Consider the following 22,739-nt stretch of genomic DNA (forward strand, 5'->3'; position numbering starts at 1 on the left):
CTAGTTAACCTTATTTTGGGAATCTGGTGCTGCTTCATGGTGATTTGGGGTTCTTCCTGTCACACCAACAAAAGATCTTTGTCGTAACTTTTCGCACATTTTGGCAAATCCAAAAAAGTGAGAGATGCACAAATGTTTATGAAGGTTTTGCTGTCATATGGCATTTATTCTTTGGGCAAATGGTTGTTTCTACTTCAAGGGCACAGCAAATCTACACAGAACAGAAAGATCGGCATCAAACCAAACATCTTATTCATTCAAGGCCAGAGTTGACCTGAATTCTAAGCTTCCAGCTTGAACAAGCCTACTGGACCGGCTTAGGGATCAGCCAGAGAATGTGGACGACAGCTACACCCCATCTGATCGGACTGTAGTGTCTTTTTTGATTGACTTCGATGGCTGAATGTAGTATGACACCACATAAACGGCTAGAGACACCACTACATACGTTTTTCATTCCTTCATTAATGCAATGAAACTAGTTTTTCCTATTGTAGATTTCTACAGTATCTTTTTATTTTATCTTTGTTTACCCCATTGTGTGATCAAAGCTTGATTTAACTATTGTTAACTATTATTGTTAAATGCTGTCAATCCAAAATTTAAACCAGCTGTTTCATATAGCCGTTTAAAATGGGGGGAAAAAAAGTTCGCATTACTGAGCTCATCTGCTTTTACAAGGTGAGATTTTTGAGTCTCCCAGGAAGTCATTCAACTCGCGAGCACATAACCGAAATATTCGTAAGACAGGAACGTTCGAAAACTACATGCATAAATAAATTCACTAGAGAAGTATTTCAAAGAATTGTTGTGATTTGAAGTGGGTTAAATTTTTTAGCCGTGTGTGTGTATTCTCACCCTAGCAAACGGTGTGTATCTGTGGGTGTGCTGTGAATGCATATCCCTGTTCTTTTACACTTATATATATATATATATAGAATATACAGCGTATATTTGACCTGCCATCTTACCAGTCGATTTGCTATTTAAACAGGTCTGGGCACATTTTTATTTTATTTTTAAAGCGCTGCCTCCAGATTTGCATGTTTTATTTTGATGTACTGTTTGACCATAAAATGAAAAGCATATGTAGCTGTGTTGTTTGGAGACCCTGTATAACACTTGCTTATTTTTGTAAACAAAAGTAGTCTGAAGTATATAGCTGTGAATGTAGTAAAGGAAGTTTTAATATAAACAGTACTCTCCGTCTGCTTTAATCATAGGAATAATATATATGCCTGTTTTTTATGCATTATGACTATGTACTGATGATATGGTTATTGCACAAAAATGTTGATGGTCTTTGTAACATATACACAGGTTAAATGAATATTCTGGGTTAAATATACAACTTGGGGGGGACCTGACACACACTACCAACCACGCAAGAGGAATGTTTATTGATTCACAAGTTTATAAAATGCAAAAGATGGCAGACATATTAAAGTACTTACAAAGTATGGTTGTGCTACAGATCTAAGCATCTCTCAACTTCTATTACACACACATACACTACAAGATGAAATCTTCATGGTTCTTATTGATAATTTTGTAAGTAATAACCTGGTTGTACTACATTATGTTTGATAAAAGTGTGGAGATCAGAGATTTATGTACAGATATATATAATTTTTTATTATTATTATTGTTTTTGCATTAATATAAAATGAATATCACAACTCAAGTATATGTGAAATGTGTCCAGTTAAAAAAACAAACGGGAAACCCTGTATTATGTCAGGACTTACAACTATCTCATTAAACACAGATATTGCTCAGTTAAAAAAAAGTCAGTGCATATTTCACTGTATATAAACATTACCTTGTATAAACGACATTATATATCAAAACAGTTTGATCCACAACCTGATATCATTTAACATCATCAGTTATAACAGTGCTTTAGCTGAAAACTTACTGGTCAAAAAAATAGAAAAGACAGTTTTTATTTACCAAGGGAAGAAAAGTGATATGTTCCTACAGTATTCTAACTTCAAAACAAACCATTAAAGGAATAGTTCACCCCAAAATGAAAATTCTCTCATCATTTACCCTCATGCTATCCCAGATGTCTATGGCTTACTTTCTGCTGAACACAAAGATTTTTAGAAGAATATCTCAGCTCTGTACGTCCATACAATGCAAGTGAATGGGTAACAACATTTAGAAGCTCCAAAATGCACAGAATTAAAGTAATCCATAAGACTCCAGTGGTTAAATCCATGTCTTCAGAAGCAAAATGATAAGTGTGGGTGAGAAACAGATCAATATTTAAGTCCTTTTTTTATGATAAATACTGACTTTCACATTCTTTTGTTTTTGGGGATTCACAATTCTTCGTGCATATCGCCACCCACATGACAGGGAGGACAATTTACATTAAAAAAGGACTTAAATATTCTGTTTCTCACCCACACCTATCATATCGATTCTGAAAATATGGATTTAACCACTGGAGTTTTATGGATTACTTTAATTCTGCCTTTATGTGGTTTTTGGTACCCAATCACTTGCATTGTATGGACCTACAGAGCTGAGATATTCTTCTAAAAATCTTGGTGTTCAGCAGAAGAAAGTCAGTCATACACATCTGGGATGGCATGAGGGTGAGTAAATGATAAGAAAATTATCATTTTTGGGTGAAATATCCCTTTAAGTTATATAGGCACATGTATTAACTTATACTAAATTGAATATACTGGTACTGATTGATCATCAGCAATCACTGTCGAGACAAAAACTTTTAAGCGACAGGAAATACGGAGGCCAACTGAACCCTCCCTGGAATGATTAGGAAGTGTGAATAAGGGAATGAAACATCTTACTAATAATCAGTATTTATCTCTATAAAACTGTTTGGTCAGAAAGAGGTCTCATAATTCTGATCTGTAAATAAAAAAGCACTTTTTGCATCTAATATTTTGTGGCCACATACTGTGCTACATAATTACAACACATTGCCATTTTTCCTCCATGCAAAGAAATATTAGATAAAGAATTAAGATTGTTATAGTATGTTATAATAGGTACATTAATGTAATTACTATTTCATGTTTATGCAAAAAGTGCCATGTTATTGACACTGAAAAACATAGTTCAACTACAATGATAAACCCTGAGTTTAAGAGCATTATGGTGATTTTTTTTCTATTTCTTAAAGGAATATTTTTGGTTCAATGCAAGTTAAGCTCAATCGACAGCATTTGTGGCATAATGTTGATTACCACAAAAAATGATTTTGTTTCATCCCTCTTCTTTAAAAAAAAAAGCGAAAATGGAGGTTACAGGGAGGCTCTTACAATGGAAGTGAATGGGGCCAATTTTTGGAGGATTTAAAGGCAAAATGTGAAGCTTATATTTTTATAAAAGCACCTACATTAATTCTTCTGTTAAAACTCATGTATTATTTGAGCTGTAAAGTTGTTTAAATCGTCATTTTTACAGTCATTTTAGGGTTTGTTGACATCAACATGGCAAAGAAGTTGTAAAATTGGATATAACTTTACACAGAAAAGGTTAGTAAGGGAATTTATTACACTAAAATAATGTTAACAAGCATATTGTGTGTCTTGTGGCTATACTTTCGAAATAGTGAGTATTTTAACATTTACGGATTGGCCCCATTCACTTCCATTGTAAGTGCCTCACTGAAACCCAGAGTTTTGCTTTTTTTTTTTTTTTTTTTTTTTTAAAGAAAAAGAGGGGCAAGTCAAAATAAATCTTTTGTGGTAATCAATATTATGCTACAAATGCTGTTGACTGAGGTTAACTTGTACTGAACACGGAATATTCCTTTAAATGTAGTATACACTTACCCAGAGTCAGTAAATCATCAAATCCTTTACAAAATCATTTACAAATCAAAAGGATTTACAAATCCTTTATAGAAAGTGCTACATCCAAACAGCACCAGACCTGATACAGTTCAGTGTGAGTTATGTTTCCTTTCTTCGAAACCTCAAACCCCACACATGGGAAATAGGGAAACATCACATCTAACAGGAAGTGATGATATACCCATAGCGTTGGATCTTAATCCTGTTTCACAGCACGAGGTTTGTAGTGGATCACTGTCGCAGTCACCCACATGTTCAGAATGCTCATGACGACAAACCGAACGAGGACTGAAGAAGAAAGAATGGTAAGTTCATGACCAAGTTACCAACATCTTGACCAAACAATCAGTACTTTAATTCAAAAACATCCAATCAGGAAGCTCTGACTGACCTTGTGTGTCTCCTGTGGTGATCATGGTAGTGAAGACCCTCGCTGACAAAAACAACACAATATCAGGTGTTAGAAATCCAAGTCCAAATGCTTGTTATTTAAGTCATTTATCTTTATTTTCCCTTCATGTGTCTGTTTGTCACTTACTTAGGCATGTATATGTGGCCAGGCCCCAGGTGAGAGTGCTGACCTGTCCAGAATTCTTTGAACGCCACATACACTGAAGCTGTGCCAATTTGCTGCCTGCACTAATGAATGTACACAGACTCTGAGAGAGAACATCAAAAACAGATTAACCTGTAAATAAATTAAGACACTAATCCAAGCCCATATAGATGCAGTAGTAGAGTTTCTCTCACCATTGCCAGATCAATCACCCATTTCTGTACTGTCAGCAGCTGCCATCCACCAACAAACCTGATTCTTGTTGTTAAGGAGAAAGAAAATGATCATACAGGCTACATGACATATTTTTGTAGGTTAAATAGGGCAGGTTTTGCTATTCTTGTGCCCAGAAGAATAGCATAACCTGACCACAAAGTCCCCACAAAAAAGGGTTCATACAGCTATTACATTTCTTCTTTATACATCAGAAATCCTAATGTTGTATTTTGGGGTTGGTCTTTGTTCATTAATATTATCTTAAATCACGAACAATAGATTGGTAGTCCCCACCAATTTTGCTTTATATTGGTTGTTGTGTTTGTGAGAGAAAGGGGTGGAAGGATACACTGCGGCGTAAATGATGCTGTGCTTCATGTTCCTGTTGTAATGTAGAATCAAAAGGAGCACAACAACATCTGTGGGAACAGGGTTGAACACTCAAACTCTAGCCTTACCATGTGAAAAAATGACCCATTGCTCCTTCAGAAGCTCCTCTGTAAACCGAACTCACCTTGTGCTATGAGGATCGGATACTCCAGGTATGTGAGAGGTGGATAATCATAGTACATCTGATAGGACATGAACACTATAAACCTGCAAACACAGAGAGGGAGAAGAATAGGTAGAGTTTGAAACAAAAGGAAAAGATTTCCATAGGTTTTGCTTTGGCCGTAACATTCCAAACTTGTTGCCCATCCTTAACATACCTTAAATATGATAATAATGCTGCATGCTATACTGTTATGTATTTGACAAATAAACTTTGATTTGATTTAATGCACTGTGAAAATTACACTAGAATCTATTCAACACATTTATTTATATGCAAACAGCAGAACCGATCAACCTACTTACATTGAGCATATCATCTTGCACTGGCAGATTCATGTAGTCGAATATCTGTGACAGTTTGATGGTACTGGGTTTAGATATTAGAGACTAAAAAGCTATCAAGACTTTACATATTTGTGAGCTTTATATACATACACTCACTGAGTACTTTATTGGGAACACTATGGTCCTAATGATGTTCCCGGCGTGGTCTTCTGCTATGTTAACCCATCCGCCTCAAGGTTCAATGTGTTGTGCATTCTGAGATGCTATTCTGCTCTCTACAATTGTACATTGGGGTTATATGAGTTACGGTAGCCTTTCTGTCAGCTCGAACCAGTCTGGCCATTCTCCATTGAACTCTCTCAACAACAAGGCATTTCTGTCTGCAGGACTGCCACTCACTGGATATTTTTGTTTTTTTGGCACCATTCTGAATAAACTCTAGAGACTATTGTATGTTAAATCCCAGGAGATCAGCTGTTACAGAAATACTCAAACCAGCCCGTCTGGCACCAACAATCAAGCCATGGTCGAAATAGCTGAGATCACATTTTTTCCCCATTCTGATGGTTGATGTGAACATTGAAGCTCCTTACCTGTATTTTAATGACTTTATTTATTACACAGCTGCCACACGATTTATTATGTGTACTAAAGTGCTCAGTGAGTGTATATTCTAGTAGTGTACGCAACACGACAAACTAGAATGCACCCATTATAACCAATGAAGCTGTCTAAAATCAAATCGCAGCTTTGTTGATTACAGTGGAAACATTGTAGTTTTGGTGCGTCGCATCGCAGTGTAAATAGATGGATGTAGAAAATGCTGTGGTCTGCTAGAGCTGCAGTGATGTGCATACTGTCAAAGCTGTAAAGTTCTTTCTTACCCGATAAGCTCCAGCAGCAGACTGTTCAAACTGACTCCAGTTGTCGCTTTGGCCCTCATCAGTACGAATATCTGCGGGAATTTCAGCACCATGCACACGAACAGAGTACTGAAGTTGGCGAAATGCAACGTCAAATTACCGTCCATCTCTGACAGCATTTCCCTTAACTCCTGGCCCTTTAATCCCGGTGTATAATCAGTTTTAGGGAGATGCCACGAAGTGTCTCCAGCTGTTTCGGTCTCGATGGTACTTTGGTACTTCCGCACACAACACATCAGCGCAGAGAGATTTGACCCTCTACAGCCTCCGTAGCACTCACAGGTTTACAGAGGTATTTGGCTGTGATCCAGCGTCACTGTGGTCTTGAGTGATGACATTTTTATAATACATCTCAACTTTAGCGGCAATATCAGAGCATAGGATGACATTGCATTGTTCATCATTGCATTTATCTTAAATCGAAATACAGGATTTCCACACTTTTTGACCAATTGATTTATTGATTGAATGATTAATTGATTTTTCCAGTTGTTCAGATTACACACACACACACACACACACACACACACAAAGCTCTTTGGCTGAACTTGATTCAATCATGGACAGTGGTTCCACATGTTTGAAATTAGTTTTCTGAAATTAAAATGACTATGTAATCTCAACACAAAAAACTCTGAACCTTTGAATTGGGTAAACCCAACAAATTTAGATGTGTTAATGTAACTCAAATAAATCTGTTTTATTTCTTTATGTACTAACTAGTAAAAGTGAATGGTAGCATGCTAAATACATGCTGGCTGGAAGCACTATAGAGTGTCGTTTATTAACTGTACTATGGTTAGTACAGCATTTGCTCAAAGAAGCGATAAAATTGTATGTGTGACATTCACCTGTCCTCATCATTAGCTCAGGCTCCTCTCTTCACCATAAATATATCCACCAAAACCCCAACATAACAGAAACTCTTCTAAATCTCAACATAACAAAATAATTAAACACTAAGAAGTACCCCCTTTATATTCATCTTGCACAAAAACACATTAAAAAAAAAACACTTAATTTTCATATTCACTCTCCCTATCAAGTCCCATGCAAAGTATATTAGAAATGGCAACCCCCTGCCCAGTTTCATCAATGTTACATTAACACCACAAAAAGTATTCATGTAGTCCCAACTCTAATGGATTAAGTAAACTTCCATTTTACAAATTTAGATTGATAGAACAAAAATGTTCTATAAATGTGTTGCTTTAGTTCATTTTAATTAAGTTAATTGAACAAGCAGCAAATATATATATACAGGTGAATCTCAATAAATTAGAATGTCGTGGAAAAGTTCATTTATTTCAGTAATTCAACTCAAATTGTGAAACTCATGTATTAAATAAATTCAATGCACACAGACTGAAGAAGTTTAAGTCTTTGGTTCTTTTAATTGTGATGATTTTGGCTCACATTTAACAAAAACCCACCAATTCACTATCTCAACAAATTAGAATATGGTGACATGCCAATCAGCTAATCAACTCAAAACACCTGCAAAGGTTTCCTGGGCCTTCAAAATGGTCTCTCAGTTTGGTTCACTAGGCTACACAATCATGGGGAAGACTGCTGATCTGACAGTTGTCCAGAAGACAATCATTGACACCCTTCACAAGGAGGGTAAGCCACAAACATTCATTGCCAAAGAAGCTGGCTGTTCACAGAGTGCTGTATCCAAGCATGTTAACAGAAAGTTGAGTGGAAGGAAAAAGTGTGGAAGAAAAAGATGCACGACCAACCGAGAGAACCGCAGCCTTATGACTGTCAAGCAAAATTGATTCAAGAATTTGGGTGAACTTCACAAGGAATGGACTGAGGCTGGGGTCAAGGCATCAAGAGCCACCACACACAGACATGTCAAGGAATTTGGCTATAGTTGTCGTATTCCTCTTGTTAAGCCACTCCTGAACCACAGACAACGTCAGAGGCGTCTTACCTGGGCTAAGGAGAAGAAGAACTGGACTGTTGCCCAGTGGTCCAAAGTCCTCTTTTCAGATGAGAGCAAGTTTTGTATTTCATTTGGAAACCAAGGTCCTAGAGTCTGGAGGAAGGGTGGAGAAGCTCATAGCCCAAGTTGCTTGAAGTCCAGTGTTAAGTTTCCACAGTCTGTGATGATTTGGGGTGCAATGTCATCTGCTGGTGTTGGTCCATTGTGTTTTTTGAAAACCAAAGTCACTGCACCCATTTACCAAGAAATTATGGAGCACTTCATGCTTCCTTCTGCTGACCAGCTTTTTAAAGATGCTGATTTCATTTTCCAGCAGGATTTGGCACCTGCCCACACTGCCAAAAGCACCAAATGTTGGTTAAATGACCATGGTGTTGGTGTGCTTGACTGGCCAGCAAACTCACCAGACCTGAACCCCATAGAGAATCTATGGGGTATTGTCAAGAGGAAAATGAGAAACAAGAGACCAAAAAATGCAGATGAGCTGAAGGCCACTGTCAAAGAAACCTGGGCTTCCATACCACCTCAGCTGTGCCACAAACTGATCACCTCCATGCCACGCCGAATTGAGGCAGTAATTAAAGCAAAAGGAGCCCCTACCAAGTATTGAGTACATATACAGTAAATGAACATACTTTCCAGAAGGCCAACAATTCACTAAAAATGTTTTTTTTTATTGGTCTTATGATGTATTCTAATTTTTTGAGATAGTGAATTGGTGGGTTTTTGTTAAATGTGAGCCAAAATCATCACAATTAAAAGAACCAAAGACTTAAACTACTTCAGTCTGTGTGTATTGAATTTATTTAATACACGAGTTTCACAATTTGAGTTGAATTACTGAAATAAATGAACTTTTCCATGACATTCTAATTTATTGAGATGCACCTGTATGTGTATATATATTCAGTGTACTGGATAAGGATTTTTAAAAATCATTTTACAGAGATTGCACTCACAAAGAGCACTAAGCCAATAAAATATTTTACAACTAAAACATTTTACATTTATGATAGAAACTTCTATGACTTTGTACAATTTAACTAATTTCCATGACTTTTCCAGGCCTGAAAATCCCTATTTTTAAAATATTACAATTGAACATTTCCAGGTTTTCCATGCGAACCCTGAAAATAGAACAGAAAAGACTTGCATTATTAAAATGAAGACAACTCTTGGAGAAGTGAGAACTGGAGAGTGCCTCTATTTATTTGTTTTTTAATAAGCAATTCACTGGGTTAAACAAATACTGTTACAACACAAAAAATTATACATAGCAACAAGTTTTATAACGACTGCATAATCAAAGGACAACTTTATCTTTTTTTATTTTTTTATTTTACTCTTGCTGTTTCCTTCCTTAATTTAGAAAATAAACAAAAAACTAAATAAAACAGACATACATTTCATTGGGCAGCTTTGCTGCCTCTTGCTACCCTGTTCAAAGAACCATCTTTCTTTTATTATTTGCAAATGTAAAAGCTTGCCAGTAATAAATAATACTATAAAATGTTCTGCAAGTACACAAAAAGATTGAAAAACAACAACAAGGGAAAATGTACAAGGTTTTTGGGGTGAAGGGGTGGGGCAAGTGAGAGGTGGGCAAATTGAGCAAAATCTCAGATTCATACAGGACACTGATAAAGCATCTATACATCCATACTATCCAGATAACAAAGTTGATTTTGTTATTTGTGTTATTTGTGGTGTTGTTATTTTTTTTCGTTTGTTTGTTTTTTACAAAGTGGGATATTTAAACAAGCAGGCATTCTTAATTACAGAGCACACAAAGAATTAAGGCAGCTCAAAAAAGTTTTAACATCAGAACCTTAAAAACTGCATTTTGTTTCTTTTTTTTATTTTAGACATAGTGCCTCTCACACAGAGTGCAGATATAAGAATTTGTTGTTGCATAATTCTGGCTGCTGACAAAGACATTTTATTCCGACAACAGGAATGGTAGGAAAACATGTTTCTTACATGGCTACTACTTGACCCCTTTGAATCATGCGTTGATTAATGTGAAAATTCACATCAAACCCACCTGTTCTATTGATTTTACAGCATTATAGCAGAGGTGAGGTGGGGTGCAAGTGCTTTGATTTGATTGTGCTGTTTTGTTTTAGTCTGTAAAACATTGCTTGTGAAAGATGGTTTTGCTGGTATTTGGGCATATGGGTTTCTGTACCTCCATGTTGTTTATGTGTGTGGCTTCGCCAAAGCAGTGCTCATGTTCCCCTCTCTGATTAAACAGAAGCTTTCCAAATTTTCAGACTAATTTTGCTTAATAAAAAACCTAAATGTTCTGTGTACCAAGCCTCAGGGCTGAAAGACAGTTTGGCCACTAAAACAGGTGACTCTCTTCTAGATCCTTTGAAGCAGTATTGGATTACAGTATTGCACTCAAGCAAACCCTCCTCTATGGTTTGTTATTTCAGTTCATTTAACTCCATGGGTCTCTTGATTGCACTGGTTTGAGCTCGTTAACAAGATGGACTTCACTTCCCTCTAGTGGACACACTGTATGCCACTGACTCTGTAAATACAGTGTGGCAATCATATATTAAAGAAAGTGCCAACTACAACATAGTGGCAATTTGGACCCCTGCTAAAAATAAAATAAATAAAAATAAAAACATCTTAAACCAGCCTAATCTAGTTTGCTGGTCTTAGCTGGTCTACCAGGCTGGACAAGCTAGTGCTCAGCTGGTTTAGCTCCCAGAATGACCAGCTGAAAAGTCTTCTAAAACCAGCCATCATAGAAGCCTGATCAGGATGGAAGACCCCTAAACTACCTTAGGCTGGTTTAAGCTGTTTTGGAACCTTATGAGTGAAATTATGCTGTTTTGGATATTATGCTGAACACTGTGCCTGTTTGCAATAGTTAAAGAGTTTTACAGTGTTTACCATAAGTGCAATTATCTCTCCCGTGCAACACACACACACACACACACACTCAGGGAAGTAAAAAAATAAAATAAAAATAAATAAATCATATTTCATGTCTGGCTCTTTGATGTGAGATGAGCAGTAATGGGGTGTTTGGGTGGTGCGTGCAGCTTTATGCACAGTGACTTCAGTAAGTCCAATGTGTTTAAAGGGACAGTCCACCCAAAAACTAAAAGTCTGTCATCAATGTTGTTGTTACAAACCCAAATATTTTTTCTTCCATGGAACACAAAGAGAATTTTATTTTCAAATATTGACGCTGTTCTTTTTTCCATACAATGAAATTTGAAATGTGACTGAGGCTGTCATTTTTTCTTACATCTCCTGGCTTGTTCCAGGGAAGAAAGAATGTCATATGTGTTTGGAAGGTTAAATGACAGAATTGTCATGTTTGGGTGAACTATCCCTTTAATAGTAATTTCAGTTTAAGGAAGAGAACAGAAAGGGCTGAGTATGAAAGAGGAGGAGAGAGAAATAGAGAGGGAGGAAATTTGAGTCAATAATGCAATGCTGTTGCTGGCTCCTCTTAACCAATCCAGACATGTACGTTTGGTTGCACCACACACACAGTGTAAATAATCTCAGATCCCAAGACTAAGCCTCTGTGTGTCCCATGCAGCCCTTGATGAGCCTCCCCCTACACACATAGACACACAAACACACACAGTGATTCATACACCAAACACATTGAATAAGTAACTGAGCTTGGTTCTTTAAGTGTGTGTGTTTCTCTGAAATTTCGCCCTTTTTAGCAATCTGTTCTCTGTAACACCTCAATCCAGACGGATGGTCAGCCAGCCGTATCAGCACTGACAAAATAAATTTGACACAGGAATGTGTATGTGTGTGTGTGTGTGTGTGTGTGTGTGTGTGTGTGTGTTTGTGTGTGTTTAAATCTGACACTGGAATGAAACCCAGCCACATGCAAACCCAAGAGAGAAATCCAGTACTTACTCTAACCAGTCACAATTAGACCTCTGAGCCTACTCTTAAAAAAATACACCACTGCGAAACTGAATCCTGTAGGAAAAAGTACAGAGGGTTAGGGTAGGATTTCACTCCTCTTTGTACGTCGTCCAGGAGCAGAGAGAAAATAGTAAGAGGGATAGAGAGGGAGGAAGAGGGATAGAGAAGAGGTAAAGGTTAAAGGCAAATTTGGTCATAATTTGACAGTTAGATTTGGGTAGAGTAATCAGAGAAAAACATGATGAATTGAACAAAACAAAACAAAACATAACATAACATAACATAACATAACATAACATAACATAAAACAAAACAAAATATAACATAAAACAAAACAAAACTAAACAAAACAAAACAAAACATAACATAACATAAAACAAAATATAACATAAAACAAAACAAAACTAAACAAACAAAACTAAAAAACAAAACTAAATAAAAAACAAAACAAAAACAAATATCTTGTTTGCAGAGGAAAATGTCTTCCTCTTTTCATGTATAACTGAAATATTTGGCCTTTTAGAGTGTACTAATCAGTTTTGTAAAATCATCTGATTATTTTTTATCCCAGGTGGTGTATTTTTTAAATCCTCCCTGTGATTTTGTGCACCTTTCTTAAAAAAAAATTTGATACTAGAGTTTTTCTCCCAAAATAAATTGGCTAATGTGAATGTTCAGATTTAACTCTTTTTTGGCTATAACTAGTTTCGAAATTTGACACACGTTCTCTCCCACACATAAACATGCTTGGCTTTAAGGTTCGTTCCTCCAGTTTAGTCAAACAAAAAACAGATCAATATAGTTGCTAACCATGCACTCAGCTCTTACATTACTCTTTGTAACAAATATGATTTTGGCTCTTTGTCCACCTCGCCTACCCAGTCTTTCTTTCAGTAAAATGTTCTTGGCATCCAGTGGAAGTGAACTCTACACTGAGGCACCTTGGAACTGTGAAGGAAACAGTTTCTGTTACCATAGCTGGAAAAGACGTAATACTGAATATAATTTAGCACTGACTAGGATTTGGCAAAAAATAAAGCTTAAAAATAAAATAAAAATTGAACCTCAGGAATGCATCCTTGACACTATCTCACTGCTCACAGAGACACTGTATGACCGCTCAAATTATTGTGATTGTACAACAAAAGGAAACCCAGGAGTGATCTTTCTCATTTAAAATTTAGAGGCGAAGTGTGAAAATTCTGTGCCTCTAGCAGCACCAAACAGAATTGGAAAAATAATGACTGTTTTCAAACAAGAAGTATTTTAACATTGTTCACAACCCACCAGCAGAGCTAGACCTGCTCTTTATTGAACTATGTAGAGTGTCAGTGATAAAACTAAGCTCATATCAGCTCACTTTTTTTGCCATGTGGTGGGACATTCTCCAAGCCAGTGGCAGCAAAGCCAGCAGCCAATTCAACAGTTCGCCATGCTTGGTGAGGTCTGTACCCTGTTATCCTCAATCAAATCAGTGAGTAAGTTAATTGCACAAAAATACGTAGTAGTGCTGACTAATTTTCTGCCATCCGTCCATTTTCCCTGTTGAAAAGACTTGCATTGCTGGTCCCTGGCAGAGTATGTTGGTGTGCTGGTGTCCACAACACGCTTCTAAATTAGCTTAATCAGCGAGACTTCCTCAGCCATCTTCACCTGAAAGACCATGCTGGTTGATCAGCATTTTTATGGTCGGAACCAAAACAGCACTAACCAGCTTGGACCTGCACAGTCTAAACTGATCTTTTCAGCAGGGCTGCTCCAACATTGAATGAGTTTCCAGCTTCTTAACAGGATGGAATGAAATGAAAGTTCACTCCATCCTTCTGTTTTTGTGCTCCCGCTGTGGTGATTTTACTCCCTCCAGGGTGTGTACTTTTCTCTCTTCCTGTCTTTTTTGGTGCCCAGTTCCTGAACACCTCAGAATGGAGAGAAAGAGTGAAAGGAAAGAGGTTTAGAAAGAGCACAGAGTGTTTTGCTGGTGTTGCAGATACTGATACACAGAGTCAGGGGAACAAAGAGGGACAGAGAGAAAGATTTGAGCAGAGAGAGTATTCAGAAAGTTTTAGGTCCATCTTTAGAGCAGCTCTGGTTCTAAATTGTCTCTCTGACTAAGGGTATTGAATTACTAGCAATGGCATGTGATTCAGACCCCAAACGAACAGACAGATTAAAGCATGATTCTTTAAATGCACACACAAAGCAGCAAACTAGCCCATCCATCTGTGGCAGGATTTGACTGGCCCTGTTCCAAATCTGACTGTGTCATTATTCATGAGCATGTTTGATTGGCAGTCTAGCCGATCTATTCTGACCGTTTGGACTGAGACCCGCCCTCTGGCCCTATGGCAGTTCTTGGAAATCTGTTTATGTACAGTGTAGTCCTCCTCAGATTGTAACACCACTTCCACCGAGTGTTCCCCAGGTTCCCGAGGTTAACACATTGTGTCAGTCTATTTAGCCAAAAGGGGTAGAGGGAGCACACAGCTGCCCAATCAGGATGACCAATGCTATGTCAGAGTACATGTGAAGGTTTGGAAAAGTGGAGAAAACAAGGTTGACATCTTGATTGGCTGGACTGGGGAGGAGTCTGTGGACAGCCGATGGTCTCTGTTGCAGTGTTGTGCTCTTTATCCCTTTGGTAAGATGTTAACATCTACGAGAGAGAAAAAATGGGAAGAGTAAAAGAGAGATAATGAGGGAGTGATGGGTAAATTATTGCATATAGCATTGTTGGTCTTTTAAATCTGTTTGGTTTTATTCAAATACATTTCAGAATGATCTAAAATGAATTAAAGTAATAAGGTATTAATGTAAGGTATAGAGTACTAAAGGAATAGTTGACCCAAAAATGAAAATTCTGTCATCATTTATCACTGTTATGTCACTATAAATAACCATTGAATAACAAGAGCTGCATTATAACAAAAAATCAACCTTTGTGTTCTACTGAAAAAAATCACAGCATACAGGTTTGGAATGTCATGAGGGTGCATTAATAATGGCAGAATTTGAGGCTTAACTGTTCCTTTAATACTAATCTGCAACCAAATACACACACACACACACACACACACACACACAAAAACATGTTGAAAGACTAATTACTTCTATAGTAAGACTATTAAAGGGATATTTCACCCCAAAATTAAAAGTCTGTCATGTAGTTCAACATGAAAAAAAAAAAGATGCAATGGAAGTAAATGGTGACTGAGAGTAACATGCTGCCTAACATCTCCTTTTGTGGTCCATGGAAAAAAGAAAGTCATCTGGGTTTGGAACAATATGAGGGTGTGTAAATAATGTTTGTGGGAACTATTCTTTTAACCCTTATATTGTGTTCTGGTCAAAACTGACGGATTCATTTTTATTTATTTTTTTTCTAAAAAGTGTAGTTTATTTCAACCAGTTGGAATAAAATTCCATGACTTTGTTCACATAGGGCATCTGAACAGACAATTTCTTTTTGATAATTTTCATAAACTTTTATTGATTTTATTTTACTTTATTTTGTTTAAGTCAAGCGAGTGGTTATTAATTTATTACATAATTATTATTAATATTATTTATCCCCTTTTCTCCCCAATTTGGAATGCCCAATTCCCTACTACTTAGTAGGTCCTCATAGTGGTGCGGTTACTCACCTCAATCCGGGTGGCGGAGGACAAGTCTCAGTTTCCTCCGCTTCTGATACAGTCAATCTGCACATCTTACACCGACACATGATGTCGCGGAGACTCCCAGCATGTGGAGGCTCATGCTACTCTCCGCGATCCACGCACAACTTAACCCGTGCCCCATTGAGAGCGAGAACCACTAATCACGACCACGAGGAGGTTACCCCATGTGACTCTACCCTCCCTAGCAACCGGGACAATTTGGTTGCTTAGGAGACCTGGCTGGAGTCACTCAGCACACCCTGGATTCGAACTCGCGACTCCAGGGGTGGAAGTTAGCGTCAGTACTCGCTGAGCTACCCAGGCCCCCAGTTATTATTATTTTTATTTTTTTCTGCAGGAAGTGTCCCCCATTAGTCTGGTATAAGGTCAGTTCAATTAATTCTTCTATCAATTATTTTATTTATTGTATTTTTTAAATCTGTTAAAAAAAGGAGTACAAAACCTGTCATAGTTACTAAAATAGAAGTTGACAAAAAGATCTTATGCAATATCTTGGGGTAATATATGCAAGATGAGAGATTTATGAACAATCTTAGTGGACCAGTCATGTTTGACCAGGAACACAAAAGGTGTAAGCACAAACGAACACAACACAAGGGTTAATAAGACTATTAAGAGAGTTGGTAATCTGACTCACCTCTATGCACTCTGTGTCACTTGTTCTGATTGCGGATACGCAGACACCTTCTCTTCAGCGGAGGCTCCATTTCCATAGCCACTGATCCTGTTAATGGCACTGTAAAGCCACACGGCAGGATGGCAGCGGTTTTGTCAGCAGGTTTGGGCACAGGCTGAATGACACAGCCTGGTTTGGGCATTAGGGGCAGGGCATAGGCATGGTCCTCACCAGATGGGGGATCTTCAGGGCTCTGAGATTTGTCCTCCCCTGTTCCTGTTGTAATGGCAGACTGGTCACTTAAGCTTCTCTTACCTGCCGAGTCTTTTTCCGTAGCTAAGCAGCTGTTCTCTTTCAGGTCCTCTCCTTCTAGATCTGCACCAATAGACTCGTCACAAACAGTGGCGGTCCTGCGACAGGGGTCCACTAGGGGGCGCTGTTCTAATGGTGGTGTCCTGATCGAACCGTCTGCAAATGGCACATTACAGCTCCCATTAACTATCACATTGCAGGGCGTAGCAGAGCCAGGCTCAGTTTTAGTTGTGGTGGAGTTGCTAGGAACAGTGGTAGTGCTGCATGTAATTGGCTGAGAAAGAGGTGGCGTTCCACTGCAGTAGGAGGGGTCAGCACAAGGCAGTGCCACACTAGCCAAAGGGCTTTCAGAGTTACTGTCTCCATGGATATCTTCTATTGTGCCTGTGCTTGTATTGGCTGTCCCATCCAACCCAGTTTCACCCAACTGTGAGTGTCCAAGCAAAGGTGGTGGGCTTATTCCAGGTTCTGGCTTTACCTGAACACAGGTTACTGCCCTCTGGATGACTAGTTGTTGCCGGGAGCGACGGTTGGTCGTTAGATCAATGACTCCATCTGCTGATGTGTCTTTGTAGGAGTTTCCAGAGCTTCCATTACTAGAGTTTTCTGTTTTAACCATCAGATTAACAACATTTGTCCTGCCCTGCTCTTTCTGCTTTGAAAAGCCAGGCGAGAGTGTATCTGAGGTGGGAGGGGCTTGTTGAAAGTCTCTCCCCTCCCTTCTAGAGGAGCCGGGAGAAAACGAGGGTGGTGCCCTTGAATCACTCCGTTCACTTGCAGCATTTGGAAGTGTTCCGTCATTTCCTGGTCGATCACCTGATGCTTGAGGACTGAACGGTATGGGCACCGGTATGGGTATGGGGACTGGTAATGGCACAATCACAGGATAGGGCACTAATAATGTAGGTGGTGGCACTAAGGGGGCCAGAGAAGGCATGCCAATGTTCATATAGGGCGGAACTGGGATGGGCCCAGCTGGCATCATGTTAACTGGGGGAAAAGGCAAGGCTGGCATATGAGTGCCAGGGTGAGGGGGCAACATACCTGGAGGGTTCCCAGGAAGTGTTGGAGTGGAGGACGGGTGCATGTGAGGAGAGAGGAGCGAGCGGTGCATGGGACTCAACGGAGGACCAAAAGTCCGAGGAGGTGGTGGTGGCCCAATGCCTGGAATCATAGGATTAGAATGGGGGCTGTTGGGGACTGGGGGACAGAGAAACGAAGGGCGAATCTGCTGCATCATTTGGTGCTCCATAAAGAGAGGCAGAGGGACCGGGCCACGGGGTGTCATGACCATCGGTGGGCTGCCAGGTGGCACACCCAGAGCTGGGTGTAAACTCGCTAAATGAGGTGGGGGAAGGGCCGGTAATGCAGGACTCTCGTGTGGCCGCGGTGTAGGAATTTTCGTAGATGATGATGACGATGATGAAGAGGATGAGGATGAACACACAGTTCCAGTTTCGGACGGTGACCCCGACGTGGATCCAGAGGGTCTGGCTACAGAGGTGGTGCCCCCTGGTGAAGGTGCCTTACGACTGCGGAGTTCGTTTAGAGGTGCGCTCCAGGACTCAGGTGTCAGGAGTTGTACACCAGCTCCGCTCTCTGATTTAGTATCACTTGCAGGGAGAGGAGGGTTACACAGTCCCCCTGGCAGTGCAGCCTGTGTCTCTTTATAGAATATGTCCATCTTATACTGGTTCAGACACTTTGCACTACAGAACTGGAGCCGCCTCTCCCCTGCACCAAAATCCAGGTATTCCTTTGTGTGGCGGATATGTTTGCACCAGTCACAGACCTGTAACACGAACAACCGCAGAGTAACAATGAACAAAATACAAATTAATTAAAACATCAATTACAGCTGAAAACCCTACAAAATATTTTTTTTAAAACCAGAAATGTGGCTTGTTTTCCAGTAAAAAAATAAATAAATAAATATCTACACATATGTAAAACAAGATAAATGTACTAAACAAAACTATGCAACAAGACTTGTTTTCAGAGAATATCTTTACTTATATATTTGGTAACACTTAACAGTAAGGTTCTATTCATTAGCATTAGTAAATGCATTAGACTTGAACAACGACTTTTTGCAGCATTATTAATCTTGGTTAATGTTAATTTATCAAAATACTATTGTTCATTGTTAGTTCATGTTGCATTAACTAATGTAAACAAAAACTTTTTTGTAAAATATGTATTAACATTAAACAAAATAAATAAATGCTGTAAAAGTATTGTTCATTGTTAGTCCATATTAATTAATGGAGGCAAATAATGTTAATAAATAGAGCCTTATTGCAAAGTGTTACTGTATATTTTTCTTACCCAACTGGCAATTTTGTCTTTTCTTGTTTTAGTATACCTCTGTTAATTATGTTAGATTTATGCTTAATTCAAGATACATCTCTGAAAACAAGTCTTTGTATATTTCATATCACTTTATATCTTACTTTATATTTATATTCTTGTTTTCAAATACTTTTCACTGGAAAACAAGACAAAAACTCTGATTCAGAAAACAATTTTATTGCGGTATACTTCACAAGGTCTACACATTCAGATTCATTACTACTTCAAATGATGTAAATTCTAACTAAGACATCATTAAAACAGTATGGCTATCCTTCTTTGTGACTTAGAGAGCCTAATGACAGAGAGTGTGTGAAGAGTGTGTGTGCGTGTTGTGTAAAATGTCAGATCTATTTAAGATTATACCGTCAATCAAACTTTAAATTTCACAAGCCAAACATTTAGAGTGTGAAGAGAAATGTGGTTTATGTCATAAAATATTATATTCAACTCAAGCTTTCAAATGATCAGCTCTCTCAGCTAGACACAGAACCACTGTTTCACCCTCACTGCAAGTGTCAACTCAACCGCATCACCTCTATTCTGTTTTTCTGTGTCTAAGTCAGGAAGGCTTTACTGACATGACTGTAAATGATTACAATATTGCCAAAGCATGTTAGAATTAAAATTATAATGTATATAGATGTAGGGGAAAAAAGTTGAAGCAAAAAAAGTAGAATAAATAGACTAATATTTTACAAAGCCTTTGAATATGTTAGAATGATGAATCCTTGTATGCACACAAACATCTGGTCTGGAGAGCATCATATTCTATATATTGTGTACAAACATCTGATAAACATCTTAAAAAGAGCTGATTCACTAACATTCTAAATCATAAACTTATATATATATATATAATTTATTTATAAATTTTTATTCTGAATATCCTTCTAACATCCAACATGTTTTAGGGGACTAAAAATCTTACAGATGAAAATGTACACCTTAAAAAGATGTCTGGGTGATGTACATGTACCATCAGGAATATAAGAATAAAACAATTTAAGATGAATTATGTCTATATGCATTTTGGGCAGTGTGTTATTAAAGCAATTAGATTTTTTATTTATTTTTTGATCCATCCAGCATGAGGATGTGTAGGATGCGGATCAATTCTAAAAAAACATTTCTTGTATTTTTCACAGATTTTCTCCCTAACACATACAGTAGTTTATCTGTCTTTTCAATACATACATTCTCTCTCTCTCTCTAACACACACACACTAATTACAAGATGTCAGGAGTCAGCTGCCCAAGGCAAGCTGCAGGGTCAAACTCTGACAGCCACAGCTAAAAGGTTTTCCCTTCAAGGGACAATTATGCATGTGGTTCCTGAGTGTGTGTTTGTGTGAGTGTGTATATGTGGCATTGCAGGTGACACAAACTGAGAAAGACATTGACAACAGACTGAGACAGACAGTAAGATGAAGCTTAGACCAGCAAGACAGAAAATTTGGTTTGTTTGTGTGCGTGAGTCAGACAGAATAGACAGGGAGAGGGAACTCTGGGTAATAGATAGATAGATAGATAGATAGATAGATATAACAAAGTCAAAGAAAGATGAACATAGATGTGATAGGACTGTACCTATAAGATATACTAATAAATGACTGAACACTGCCTCTTTTTCTCACTTTCTCTGTCACTTTCTCTGCCACGATAGTTCTGACCACTCAACAAAAGTGTCTTGGAGTTGATATGGTTGTCAATCTCCAGCAAGGAGATCGGTCTAAGAACTAGAGTGTAGAGAAAGACTTGCCTCAGGCCTAGCAAGTAGAGTACATAGAAAGAGATTTGCAAACATTGTCTTGTCATATAGACAGACAGGCAGACACAAACAGATATAAATACAACTGGGCTGTGCTTTTACTGCAAACAAAGGCAATGTACATAATGCAAAGTTTTGCCAATGAAAACTGTGTTTTGTTTGTACAGAATACAGGAGTCAGTCCCAAACGTGCATTAGTACGTTTATGTGACAAAATTAGCAACGTTTTGGCATCTCATACCTCATTACATTTTCATTATCTTAACATGATAACCAAAATCTGTGTTATCAGAATGAGAGTAAGCACTTAGAAGAGGAGTGACAACTGCATTTAGCTGCAGTGTGTATGTGGTCAAAATGAGGTAGAAACTGAATTTCACTTCTTAACCCCATGCCATAATTACACATAAAGTAGGAACATACACTCTCCTTATTCTGCAGACCATTAAACCAGCAAACAATGGCAATCTAGTTGCTACAAACTCCCATACCTTCTAGGCATGTTGTGTACTGTTTACTAATGCTTTGGCAATTTATTATTAAACATTTGATTATTATGCCAATGAAGTTTTCTGAATTAGAATGTAAATATGATTTGCCTTAGGCCTGGTGAGTGGACTGCAGAGACTGAGATTTCTCTTAAGGCTGGTAAATTGACCGCCAAAGCCAGAGTTGCAAGGAAGATAATGAAGGCATTTATCATATGCCACTACTGTCAATGATGGACATTCATCACATGGACAGAGAAAAGGAGAGACACAGAGATAGACAGAGAGAGAATAAGAATAAGACACATGCACATATTTATAAACACACAGCATAGTAACACAAAAAACACATGTCTACTTCCAAGCCCTGATCTGTTCAGCGCCATAAACTCAATTACACAATAAACTCAATTATTTAGATGCTGATGCTTTTTGACCAAATAAATCTAAACATTACAAACTGATGGTTGAAAACATGGCTTTGTTCATATAAGAAGCAAAAATTATTTTTTTGGCCAATTTTATCTGACTCGAATCTGTTCAGTGTTCTATTGTCTGAACTCTCAACAGTCAATATATATATAATAGCCTACAGTATATTTATAATAAACATGAAATCTGATGATTATGTAGTGAATAGTTAAACAGTGGAAGAGATAGCTGTTTTGGACACAGTACTTAAATAAATGAATTCTAAAATTAGCTTAAATTGAGTGTTTTTGTAGAAAAAAAAAAGCATCTTGGCATTGTGCTAACACTTACATAATTTCTCTAGCAATCTATATAGATACATTGTATATTGACTATAGTGTCTGAACAAAAAAAACAGATCAAATTTTATCACTTGCAAAACAGCAATGTGGACAGTCAGTCCTGAAAATCAAATTTGAAAAACAAATCATATTTGTGTGCAGTGTGAACAAAGCTCATGTCATAATTTCAGTGCCCTGCTACGAAAGTATTGGACCAGCTCATCTTCAGAGAAATGGGTCGATGCTGATTAAACTCATTCCGAATGAAATGATTCTTCAATCTATTTGCAAAGGAATAAAAATCTGACTTCAGACAAAGAACCAGCTGGAACAAATCAAGCTCGACTCCACTTAAATCAATTTAGGAGATAAAATTGATTTAATTCATTAGAAATATCTACGAACAAATGTACATCTGATTTGGAATTCGTAATCCAATCTTTAACGCATTACTTGAATTGGCTTGATTTGAAAGGAGCTGGCTGCGTTCCTGACATGGAATGATGTGGAAGGAAATAGGGATGAAATATGCAA

At 37.9% G+C, this 22,739-nt stretch overlaps 3 protein-coding genes across 10 annotated transcripts in view; 1 reads left to right on the forward strand and 2 right to left on the reverse strand.

Moving 5' to 3' along the window:
- The window catches only part of rock2a (rho-associated, coiled-coil containing protein kinase 2a), a 75,862-nt gene extending 74,667 nt beyond the window's left edge, over window positions 1–1,195 (forward strand). Inside the window, exons 31-32 of one of the 3 annotated variants that reach the window (XM_051648979.1) lie at window positions 5–117; window positions 200–1,195. In XM_051648979.1, the coding sequence (XP_051504939.1) occupies window positions 5–8 (4 nt within the window). In that variant the 3' untranslated portion in view covers window positions 9–117; window positions 200–1,195. Of the gene's footprint in view, window positions 1–4 lie in introns of all 3 variants that reach the window. The other 2 variants (XM_051648976.1, XM_051648978.1) reach the window with 2 other exon arrangements.
- A 173-nt stretch (window positions 1,196–1,368) lies between these two features.
- slc66a3 (solute carrier family 66 member 3) lies at window positions 1,369–7,667 on the reverse strand. 2 transcript variants are annotated; one of them, XM_051648998.1, is made up of 7 exons: window positions 6,333–7,667; window positions 5,123–5,205; window positions 4,958–5,027; window positions 4,587–4,644; window positions 4,375–4,475; window positions 4,228–4,269; window positions 1,369–4,124 (listed from the first exon to the last, which is right to left on the reverse strand). In XM_051648998.1, exons 1-7 carry the CDS (start codon window positions 6,605–6,607, stop codon window positions 3,959–3,961), a joined length of 795 nt encoding a protein of 264 aa, XP_051504958.1. In that variant the 5' UTR covers window positions 6,608–7,667; the 3' UTR covers window positions 1,369–3,958. The 2 variants fall into 2 exon arrangements, with proteins under 2 accessions (XP_051504958.1, XP_051504959.1); XM_051648999.1 differs by having other exon boundaries at window positions 4,375–4,495; window positions 6,333–6,732.
- A 1,843-nt stretch (window positions 7,668–9,510) lies between these two features.
- The window catches only part of sobpa (sine oculis binding protein homolog (Drosophila) a), a 51,661-nt gene continuing 38,432 nt past the window's right edge, over window positions 9,511–22,739 (reverse strand). For all 5 annotated transcript variants that reach the window (XM_051648988.1, XM_051648986.1, XM_051648984.1 and 2 more), the window contains 2 exons: window positions 16,552–18,634; window positions 9,511–14,890 (listed from right to left, as the gene is read on the reverse strand). In XM_051648988.1, coding sequence (XP_051504948.1) covers window positions 16,568–18,634 — 2,067 coding nt within the window. In that variant the 3' untranslated portion in view covers window positions 9,511–14,890; window positions 16,552–16,567. The remainder of the gene's footprint in view (window positions 14,891–16,551; window positions 18,635–22,739) is intronic.

Source organism: Myxocyprinus asiaticus, chromosome 21, assembly GCF_019703515.2.
Source record: "Myxocyprinus asiaticus isolate MX2 ecotype Aquarium Trade chromosome 21, UBuf_Myxa_2, whole genome shotgun sequence".
Classification (NCBI taxonomy): Eukaryota; Metazoa; Chordata; class Actinopteri; order Cypriniformes; family Catostomidae; genus Myxocyprinus; species Myxocyprinus asiaticus.